At 41.3% G+C, this 12169-nt stretch overlaps 1 protein-coding gene across 1 annotated transcript in view; it reads left to right on the plus strand.

The window, feature by feature from the left end:
* Nucleotides 1-9674: 9674 nt before the first annotated feature.
* Hap40 (Huntingtin-associated protein 40 kDa) overlaps nucleotides 9675-12169 on the plus strand; it is a 98119-nt gene continuing 95624 nt past the window's right edge. Inside the window, exons 1-2 of the mRNA XM_067149109.2 lie at nucleotides 9675-9750; nucleotides 9967-10013. Of these exons, the coding sequence (XP_067005210.1) occupies nucleotides 9680-9750; nucleotides 9967-10013 (118 nt within the window). The 5' untranslated portion in view covers nucleotides 9675-9679. The remainder of the gene's footprint in view (nucleotides 9751-9966; nucleotides 10014-12169) is intronic.

Raw genomic sequence — 12169 nt, forward strand, 5'->3', positions numbered from 1 at the left:
CTATCCCGTCGTCACCATGAGTCCTATCTGTGTCGGTGCGACGTAAAGAAACTAGAAAAAAAAGTCAATTATGAACTGGGATATGAAGGACAGCTGATTAAGTTGGGCTGGGGGTATTTTTTCTTTGTGTTGAGAAAACGCATAAAGCAGAGGTTTATGGTCCGTATATATGGCGCAGTGTTGTGCTTCCAGTATATAGCGGAAATGCTGGACAGCCTCACACACAGCTAACAGTTCCCTGTAGTAGGCCGGCCTTGTTGTCTGACGCGCTGAAATCTTCTTGCTGAAAAATGCTAGGCGAGGCCAATGGTGTCCAACTTTCTGTTGCAAACATGCTCCAACTTAAGTATTTGATGCATCGGTAAAGAGACCTAGAGGCGCATCTGGCGATGGATGTGCAAGTTGAGTGATTTGCGCTAGGCTTTCTTTGCATTCGTGGTAAGCTCGTTGCAATTCTGGAGTCCAGGGAACAGGTTTAGAACCCTTAAACTTAGAATTGGCCAGGACGTTCACCAATGGCGCCTGCAATTCAGCCGCATGTGGTAGGAAACGTCTATAGAAGTTGACCATGCCCAAGAACCGGGGGGTGCCCTGGACAGCCTTCGGTAGGGGATATTCGAGGAGAGACTGGATTCTCTCCGGCGGAGTTTTGTACCGTCCTTTGAGAACCGATAGCCCAAGAAGGTTACCTCACTTGCACCTAGTACGCACTTGGATGGATTTATGACTACACCGTAATCAGCTAATCTCTGGAAAAGTATGCGGAGATGGTGCATATGCTCTTCAGCGTCCCGTGAAAACACCAGGATATCGTCAATATACGGGAAACAGAAGTTTACATTCCTGGTGACATCATTCATGAAACGCTGGAAAATTTGTCCATCATTTCGTAACCCAAATGGTACATAGAGAAATTCAAGCAGCCCCAAAAGGTGTCGTTATGGCTGTTTTGCAAATGTCACTGGGGTGAATCGGAATCTGTTGGTAGGCCTTGATAAGGTCAAACGTACTTAAAAATGGTTGACCCAGCAATATTATGGCAAAAATATCCCATGTGACGTACCGGGTAACGGTCAGGTATTGTCCTTGCGTTCAATGCCTGGTAATCGCCACATGGACGCCATGAGTTGTCGCACTTAGGTGCAAGGTACAAGGGTGAGGACCAGGGACTATTGGAAGGTCTCGCTGTACCGCACCTTACCATGTCCTCGAATTCTTTCTTCGCTATCTGCTATTTTTGAGGTCCTAATGTGATGTACAGTATTGTGTTTAATATCGCGTTGGATCCCAAGTGGGTGAGTAATAGAGTGAAAGTCAGCGAGCAAAATGCTAAAAGGTGAGTCGGTGGATACTGCAGCAGTCTTTACGCTGGCCTGTTCGATAGAGGCTACAGATGCCTTAACGTGTAGGCCGGTAGTGCCGTCGAGGAAGCATCTGTTACGGCAGTCTGGGAGTAAGTTATAGTAAGCCAGAAAATCAGAACCAATGATGGCTGTGCTGATATCAGCAATGACAAATTGCCAGCGAAAGTCACGACGTAAACCAAGGTTGAGGTTCATGGGAAGGCTACCATACGTCCTGATTGTACTACCGTTTGCAGCGCTCAGCTCATACACAGAAGGTTTGCACGTGCTTCCCAGAAACTTAAGCGGGAAACAGCAAAGGTCACATCCGGTGTCAATAAGAAATTTTGCTTTGGTATTCTGATCAAAAATAAACAGACGGCGGCCCGATGTAGAACGGACAGTTGCCGTCTTTACTGGCTGTTCGTTCCGTTTTCCGCCTGCCAGGAACAAGGACTAGTACATTTTACAGCTGTATCTTGGAGGAACTTTTTGTGGTACCAACAAAGCCGGCCCTGTGGCGTAAGGGAACGGTCGCGGCTTTTAGATCTCCTCTTACTGTGACTCCTGCCTCGGGGCTGGTTACGGGCCGGGGCATCGACTTTACGTGTCAATTCCTCCATTTGGGCAGCTAAAGTGTTCGGCGCAGCTGTAGCATGTACGGCCAAGTGGCTGTATGGTGGTGCGACAGTAGGTGAAAGTTCCAAGATCTTGTCTGCCGCTAACATAGCCTGCAAGTGCTGTGGTAGTCGACGCATGAAAAGTTGTTTTAATATACTTTCGTCATGAAGTGAGCTGCCGGATAATGACTTTAAGTGACGTAAAAACTTAATGGTTTCCTATCACCGAGTTTTCGTCACCAAGAAGTTGGCGAACTCGTTGCTCTTCGGATACGGAAAGTCGACGGACTAGTTCAGATTTTAGTTTTTCGTAACGTCCTCTGGCAGCGGGGTTAACGACAACGTCTTCTACCTCGGGTATAATCTTGGTGTCAATCTGTGAAATTACATCAAATTTAGTCTGGTCGGCCGTAATGCCTGCTAGCCTGAATTGAGTCTCAACTTGGGCGAACGAAACAGTTGGTCTGTTATACCAAAAACGGTGGTAACTTGGCAGAGATTTTGGCAATTTGGCCAACGCTGCTAGACGTAGCAACGGTACCAGCGGACTCATGCTCCTGAAGCAGGGCTAGTAATGCTTCGTTCTGCTCTTGCAAAGGTATCATCAAAGCAGTAAGTTGTTGGAGTTGGTTCTGTAAGTTGTTATTTTGTTCCTCTAAAGCTTTTAATCGATCCTCCGCCATAATCAAGATGGGTACACAACACAAGGGCAAAGAGAAAAATTCTGACAATACTGGACAAGATTGCAAAGAACTAGTCAGGGGTACGATGTGTAGTTGTGTTTGTAAATGAATAAAGATGTGTGAGGATGAGCAACACAAGCACAAATTTGCAAATAGCTTGAGACAGTCTTATAGGTTAGCTGGAAACTAAATTTTATGCAGGTAGGCCTAGCATATGATAAGAGATTCACAAACATATAAACTATGATAAGTTAACAAAATAATCTTGCAGAGATTATACATTGATTTTGGTTATATATGAAGATATTAAGCATAAACTATGGGTTCCAATGTCCATTTTAAGTCTTGAGGGATGTCCATATAATGCAATTTCATGTTATACGTGTAATGTAACAACTTAAAAACCACTAAAAGGCACGATTACGATTTATATATATATATATATATAAAGTACCGTACAACAATTCAATCAGTTGTAATGCACGAGGAGTAGGCTATTCTGAAGTATTTGTACTTGTTTGAACAGCAAATAAGGTAGGCCTATATTGTGGAGTAATCTGTATCTTAGACCTTAATTAGAAAAAAGAGAAAGAAAATAAAATTGCACAAAAGATTGCTGGATAACGTACGGTACATCAGTTTAACACCAAGGTCGCAACAGCGGTTAGAAAACTATTGTCGCGGCCACCAAATTAGGCGGGTGAGGAAAACTGCGCTGTCGTCAGATATAGGAACGGCGAAGCGACAGATGGTCGAGAGTCGCTTACCCCCGGGCACGGATTGGCAACGCTGATCGTGCAGTGCTGTCAAACTGAAGCCCAACCGCTCCAGGCTACCTTACCCGAGTCATTCCCTGTCAAGCAGCTGTTGAGCTCGCATCGTAAGTTCATTTAAAGATGGATGGTGAATGTGAATTGATTTGGGCTCAAGTCAAGAGAGAAGTGGCAGAGAGGAACAAGACATTCAAAATAAAGTTCGTAGAAAAACTCACGTCAGAAGCCATCGACCGTGTGACTGCTGCAGATTGGGAAAAGTGTTTCAATCGCGCGGAAGATGTTCAAACAGACGATTGGGCCAAGGAAATAGTAAGGGACGAAAGAAAGGGGCCATTCATCATCAGTGTAAAAGACGGCTCGACAGATAGTGAGATGAGTGATGACAGTGACTAAGACTGCCTTGAAGCCAGAAACGATTCTTCCTTCATTGTAAATTAATGTAAATCTATTCTTTAAAGTAGTTCTTTTCCTATATTACTCGGTACAATATACATTATACAAATATTTATAATGTAATAAAACTGGTACGGATTAATATGTAATCCGAAAATATTTACGGGGTCCTGCAGCCTGTGCTGGTGCGCGCGCCCCGAACTGTCTCAGCTAGCGACATTTACATGATTGCTTTCCGGGCCGTTTTCCAGGAAAATTACAAGACTCACGGAAATATGTTTCAGATAAAAAATATAAGTCAGGCGATGTTTTAGATTTTTCCCGCAGACAAAATGTTATTGGCTGAAGAAATAAAAACTTGGCCGCTTTCTGAAATTTTCAATACATGATTATACGGATTTAAACTTACTCGTATTGGATTTTATTTTTCATAATTATTTAAAGTGGTTTATATGGAAAATAGTTATACCACTGGGATCAGCAGTATTTTCTGAAGCTTGTAGTATAATTTGTCTCGAAACATTGTATGAAGTAACAGCAGGACCTTGAGAGAGAACAACTTGCCTCGCGCTCCGAAATGATGTGTTTAGTTAGACATTTCTTCGCCAGTTGCTACATAACCTTGGCAACAGCGTAATTTCTCTGACCCGCCTAATTTCGTGGCCGCGACAATAGGTACCGGTGCTGTACATTGTATAGTTTTCTTTGTAATGTTCGTGCAACTTCACAATGAATTTATGTTGTGCATAATTTTGCAATATTCAAGAACAAGTATAATGTAGGTATTTTTTTTAATGAAATGTTGCGTTCTCGAAGAGTAGCAGATACGGCGTGCAGTTGCCGTGTGCGGACTGAAGCGATGAGTATCACCGACGACCGTTAGGACTCTGGCGATTGTTTTTGTCGAATTGGTTTCATACTCGGAAAACGTGGTAGTTCCAATGAAGTAAACAGTCTAATGCCTCTTTGAAATAAAGTGTGGTAACATACCGTGATCTGTGGTGAAGCACGTGGTCCAAGATAGGTTATGGTATGAGCGTGTTCTCTATACACGGGGTCACCATTTATGGATTCTTGGTTGTAGGCGGCTCCACATCGTTTCCATAAATAAATCAGCCCTCGTGGATAACAGGTTTATTTACACAGACACCCATACAGTTTTACACTTTTGCATATAAAATACATTGATTATACCAACGAGACACAAAGACGTGATGCTCATGCTCATACGTACTCGACGCCGCCGAATGACGCTCAAGAAGCTACACCCTTATTCAATGTTGCATCTTGCACAAGGGTGCGTTCTGTATATGGGGCGAGTTCATTCTTTCCGATGCGGCCACAATTTTAGTAGATGGATAATCTTGTGTAGAGTTTTTAAAAGTAGGAAAGATCATAACATGAAGATAAAGTTGAAGTTCAAGAGGACAAACTGGTGTAAAATATTCCTGTATAGGAAAAGGAGTGAAGAGTTGGAATAATTTATTAAGGTAAACGTTAGATAAATTTCCAACTTCTTTGAAATAATTTAAGAACGGAATAGGTAAGGAACTGATATGGAATGTGCCACCTGGGTGACTGCCCAAAATGCAGATCAATGGCGATTGATTGACTGCAACTACACAAACATTTGCCCTTTTCACATCAGTGGCGGCTCGTGGCTGTAAAGTATGGTGAAGAGCTATTACCCGTTCGGTTTCGCGCGACAGATTTAGGAACTTTCTTTCTTTCTTTCTTAATCTGCTTACCCTCCAGGGTTGGTTTTTTCCTCGGACTCAGCGAGGGATTCCACCTCTACCGCCTCAAGGACAGTGTCCTGGAGCTTCAGACTCTGGGTCGGGGATACAACTGGGGAGGATGACCAGTACCTCGCCCAGGCGGCCTCACCTGCCATGCTGAACAGGTGCCTTGCGGGGGGATGGGAAGATTGGAAGGGATAGACAAGGAAGCGGGAAGGAAGCGCCCGTGGCCTTAAGTTAGGTACCATCCCGGCATTTGCCTGGAGGAGAAGTGGGAAACCACGAAAAACCACTTCCAGGATGGCTGAGGTGGGAATCGATCCTACCTCTACTCAGTTGATCTACCGAGGCTGAGCGGACTCCGTTCCAGCCCTCGTACCACTTTTCAAATTTCGTGGCAGAGCCGGGAATCGAACCTGGGCCTTCGGGGTGGCAGCTAATCACACTAACGACTACACCACAGAGGAGGACAAGATTGTGTTGTTTTTGGTTGTTTTGTACTCGTACCTCGTACCTGTTACTGGCGGAGGGTCCGGCACGTGACCACGATTTATTGAATTTAATGTTTCGTCATGACCACGAAAAGCTAGTTCTTGCTTACTTAAATAGAGCACTGCATCAATTACCAACTGAAGGAAAAGCCTATTTAAATGTACATTTTCACTGAACTGTACAATTACAATATACACTCTGTCATTTTTCTTCAGGACATCAGAGATCGTATTTTGGTTTGTTTCCAATGTCTTGAAATCTAGCTGCCGTGTTTTATGTTCTGCAGAGTCTGAGTGCTTATGTAAAGAACGTATTATGTTCGAAAGGGCTGAAAATCGTTCTTTATTCCAAACGTTATTTTTATTGATAAAATGCAAGCAGGCCCAATAAAACAACTTCTTTAGAGCTGGAGAGGAGCACAACCATGGAAATTCCTTAAACCACGATCGTTTGAAACTAAGTTTGTAAGATTTACCGGAATGTTTCACTTCTTTTGTAGCACAAATTTGCAGTGATTCAGTAGGGCGATCAAAACGTAGAACTTCATTCTGATTTTCGTTTCTCCAACGTGAAAATGGTGTTTATAATAAAATGCACACTATGTCATAAATAGGATACATACTATATTTAAAACAGCACAACACTACGAATGAACCACGATGCTTAAATACTCGTACTTCACACAGGATGACTCAGGGAAGACGAAACATTCCACTCTTCCGACAACTTCACTCCGCTATGTGGAAAGTACGCGGGTGACGTCACGGTTGTCATGGCAACCGCCAAGGCCAAGCGTTAGGAGGGAGCACTTGGGAGGTAGAGACAAGACCAACTACAATTACATCAGACCGTAATCCAGAAGAAACATGGCGGACATCGGTGTGCGATATGAGAGGTTGAGGGGAAGTTTATGCATGTTTATTTCGAGTCACCTAAAGAAAATATCACAAGTCAAACGTCATGAAATGCAACTCACTAACTCAAAATACGAATAATTAAACACCAAAAGTAGCGTTATCGCGTATTGTAAGTCTTAATGTAATTTCAGGGGCAGTGGCGGTTTCTGGTATAGCGCAATGGAGCAATGAACCTCCAGTTTATATCAAATTGTACTCAACTACGTAATTTTCATAACTCCCTTGTCAATCTCGAAGCTCTTGCTAAGTCCCTCTATCCGTACTCGTACTGGCTTTCAATTCATGTGAGCTGCGCAAGGTCTGTGGCTGGATACTTGTCTGGAATGAACCCCCTTGCAAAGGCGATCTCTCTGTCCGTACATAGGCGAAGGGAGTGGCGAGGTGCGGGGGGGGGGGACGAAAGCCAGCACTAAGGCAAGACCAGGATATCGCAGAAACGGATCTCTGTTCTTTACGCATGTGCAATAGGCCACTGTCTCAAGACTAGCTAGTCGTGTTGTTGGGGTTGGGGTATGTGTCTGCCATCTGTTGGCCTTACGGGAATTTGACTAGGCAACAGAGAATAGTGCACGTAACTAGCGCTAGTGTTGCAAAGCATCGTTACTACCAAAAGTCACATTAAACTGTCAAATTCCAATTAATATCTTGTCCCAAATATATCATTACTTACTAAACATCTATTAATTTGCCTTCTTTGGAATAATTACCTTTTGGAGAGAAACTTAACTCAAAAATCATTGAGGCAAAGAATAGCGGCAAGGTAATACCAATGAAAACTTTTAAGTATAGTTGTTACTATTCCCATGACATCGGAAGTAGAAAGGTGTTTCTCTACCCTGAAGAGAATAAAGACTTTCTAGCGCAGCACAATGACCGAGGATAGACTTATTGCTCTTGCTATGTTTTCACTTGAAAGGAACTCTGTTCGAGACTCTGCGGACTTCAATGAAGCAGTTATTTCTTATTTTGCATGTGGTAAAACTCGGCATGTAGGCCTACCGTATTTCCTGCTCCTCTCGTATTTGATCGCATTTCTAGAACTGATGTCATCTTAGTTTAGGAGGTTACGGCCCACGATAGAAGAGAAGCTGGCGGAGATGGGGAGAGGAGAGGTTTGGGGGGGGGGGGCAATTTTTCTTCTTTTGAACCCCCAGTGATGAAAGTCACGCGCCGCCACTGTTCAGGGGGGGAAATAATTGTATCAACGTCAGGTTGAAACAGACACAGAGTATAAAAATATTTCACATATGAATCTCCGGTCAGCAAATAAGATATGTCAACAAAGAACATTATTAACCTTACATGAAATACTATGTAACACTACCATTAACCATAGCCCATTATGTAAAACACGCAAATTTCTCCAATAAAATTTCACCCCCCAGAATCCACCTGTATTGTTGTGTAGGTACAAGCGATATTTGTATGATACACATGACCATCTAAAACACTCGTCAACTTAAAACTCACCAGAATTGATGGCATCATTGTATTTTATATAAAAACATAATCCCCACGTTCACTCACGGGAAATAGGGTTAGGTTTAGTTTACGCATGTTCATTGTAAAACGTTGAAAATTTATTGCATCATTCCTGCACCACCGTTTAAGATTAATTTAGTCTCTAAATCATAAATCTTGGTCATGATTTTCCGGATCTTTCTGGGATTGATTTAATTTTCTCTGTAGTAAGGTACGTTGGCTGATAGGGCAAATGTTAGGATAGGCATCATTAGTTTTAACTTCGGAAGTTTGCACAGCACTCGAATGAGATCACCACCTTCTATGGGTAAATAATGTCTTCCCTGACAATACATTTGATTTCAAAAATGATAAAATGATTAATGTACACAACATTATTAGTCCTATGATTCGGATGGACGTTTTCCTTACGAATGCTGTTAACCCAATTTTGCCGTAGTAGTAGGTCTTCTGGAAACGGGAACACTGAAGTTCTTACTTACATCCAGGAACACAGCACATTAAACTATAAACATATTGCATACGAAACTAAACATGAAGAAAATACTTTCATATAAGAACACGAGAATCAACATTATCCTAATCACCAGCGATATTGTTCGAATAAATCAGCTTTTTAAGAACAAACAACTTATTATGGCACTGAAAGAGAATCTATAACCTTCTTAAGACTAAAAATAAGTATAATGTACCATTAATAATATTCAAATTTCCGTAAATATTTGGTAACAACACGGCATACACAAATCAAAACAAGTGCATGCTAGTACTCCAGCTGCCGCCATTATGGACAGTTTCTATAGGTCGGTTAAGGTCTGTTGTAGTTGGTCTTGGTAGAGACAGCTGCGGAATCTCTCGTCTTCACTCAGTCTCACGCGCCGTGCTGTGCCCGACAGCCGGCGCTTTCGTGACTTCCCCTGGTTCTCATCAGGTGATGAGATGCTCCAAACGCCGTACAATAAAACATTTTCTTTCCGTAAAACCAACAAATGTCATAAGAAAAATAAATTTAAGTAATTCATTATGGTAAAAATAAGTGGTGAAGTGGCACTTCACCTACTGACCTGAAAAGCCGCCCCTGTTTCACATTCATTTTTAATTGAGTTGAGGAAGTTGTAATAGCGGGTGTTGGCTCGCCTGCAGCTATCGATTTTATTTATGTTTGCATGTCTGATATTTCGTTATTGTTATGTTTTTAGTTACAAATAATGCCGTATAGATGGCGGGTTTTAAAATGGGTGATGGCAGTGGCAGCTCAGTGGACTTCTTAGGACAATATAGAGCTATATCGAATAAGTTAAAGAAGTAAGCAATATTTGCATTTCCTCTGCTGCTGATCCTTGAGACCTTGGTGGTGCATGTTACACTTTATTTTCCTAGCTGTCTAATATTCATCATTGTTGTTATAACGATAAAGGTTATGTTTTATGTGTTTATCTGTCATATGCCAATTGTATATGGTTAATGTGAATGGTTAATTTGTTGGAGATGGCAGTAACAGTGCTCTTTGTTTATTTACAGGAGATTTTTGAGAAAACCGAACGTTACAGAGGCTAGTGACCAATTTGGTGAGTTTATTCAAATGGTTTTTCATCTAATGACCCTGCGGTTCTAAGACTAGAGAATGTCTCTCTGTTCTGTATCTATTAAAATGCCAGTGTGGACGCGGAAGAATTTAAGGCAAAACTCTGGGACGGTGGGTTCCAGGTCAATGTCATGATACGTGATGACTTACTCAGTGCATGTGGTTATAAATAAGAGTATGAATTCCCGTGGAATATAGGCCTACTGTTACTAGCTTACGTGCATCCAGCTGCACCACCTCAGGATGATGACACGTGTTTACTTCAGTGTATATGCTGAGCGAAGTGATGCATAAGGTTCAGCACACATAGAGATAAGGCTGCTTTGGGTAGATGACAGTGACACTTTCCGTCCTTGAAATTAATATTAATATAACTTCATTCATGATTTGATGGTCACTGATAAAGGTGGTACTTCTGTGTAGTCTTCGTGGGCAAAGAATGTGCAAAAACATATAAAAATGACTTGAAATAATACCCGAAGTAGTGTAGAGGAGAGATCCTTCCTTTATGCTTGTCAGGGTTTTATCAGCCTGCCCCAAGAATTTACCTTATATAGAATAATTAAAACGGAGGCACTGTAAATATCAGATTTGCAACCATTTTCAATGTTGCTATTGGCTAGCATGGATTAGCTGTCATGAAGACTAGTTTTCTATTACCTCCGATAAGAGCTTGCATCCTACGTGCCCACAAAGCCACCATTCAGTTTCAAATTGTCATGGCGTGCACCTGCAGCTGTAGATTTTGCCACTTCATCACTTTTTGTCACAGTTTTGCAGGACTTGAGGGGATGCTAGAGCCCTTTTGGCTGCTTCATAGCTGTAATCTGGGTCTTAAGCCCCGAGACCCTCTTTCTTTGCCCCAAGCCCAATGATCATGTCACTGGCCCGTTGTATGCTAGAGTGGAGAAGAATGAGGACTTCATTTATTAAGATAAGTTCCAAATTTCAGTTTGTTAAGGATTTAAACATAAATGTTCGTACATTTCAAAATATTTTTGCATGTAATGTGATAGAATCTGATGATGTGCTTTCAAGAACTACACATGTCATTTTAAGTTGTTTCCATTTCAGGTATAATTATGTTACCATATATTTTTCAGGTAGTTTATTCAAAGTTGTTAGATTGAACAGATATATAATTCAGTGTTTTCATATTTTTAATGAGAAAGTTCTATGTAGGCCTAGATGGAATTAGGAATGGTATTTTTGTATAGGAGTGTTATGGTATATGGTACAGTCAGCTAAATTATAGTTGTGGTACAGTCAACTCACTGTTGCTGCTGCTACTAATGTCAAGGTTTTGGTCATGAGTTTAGCTTACTGTATTTGGCATTCTGCTTGAATGGCCCTTTCTCAGTCCCAGTTTTTCTAAATATTAAATTTGTTTCTGGAAGGGGATGTACTCTTTGTGAAAGAGAGGGGTGAAATTCTCTCCCTTGACCATCCTTGAAGTACCTACGGTACTTTTTGCCAATTCTTTTCCTGGTGAATGCTGGAATTGTACCTAAATCTAGGCTATCTGTGTTTTCTTCCCAAACCTAACCCCACTAAATTAGCAATACAAGTGGCCTACCAACACCTCATCGTGTAGGTTATAAGGAGGTCAGTCTAGGGAGGTCACGACACGAATGTTACTTATGGAGTCACCATGTTGATTCTTTATGTGAGTGTATCCAAAGGGAAATGTATTCAAATTTAGAGGATTTCGGTACCAAACATTGAAATAAAAACAAACAAACAACTATTTTTCATGTAAAATTTAATTGGGTATCTATTTTTCATGTATATGTAACTGTATAACACTTAAACAACAAGAGTACATTCACAGCTATTTGAATAGGAAGATAATTAACAGAACCTGAATTTAATTTTTTTGAGAAACAAGAATGAGCAGAAGTATTCATATATGCTGTTTTATTTCCAGACAACTTGGTGTTACTATGTTTCTTTACAATTAAATTAATCATCTATTATGGTTCCACCTATTCAATACAATAACACTTAGTAATACGAGATTACATCGCAAGTCGATCTCAAATGGTACTGGTTTCGACCCCAGATCTGGGTCATCATCAGCCGATCGTTCAAAAGGTACAAGCAATGTACAGATGAATAACAAGTAATGTAGAAGATATA

The sequence above is a fragment of the Anabrus simplex genome, chromosome 6 (genome assembly GCF_040414725.1).
Source record: "Anabrus simplex isolate iqAnaSimp1 chromosome 6, ASM4041472v1, whole genome shotgun sequence".
Classification (NCBI taxonomy): Eukaryota; Metazoa; Arthropoda; class Insecta; order Orthoptera; family Tettigoniidae; genus Anabrus; species Anabrus simplex.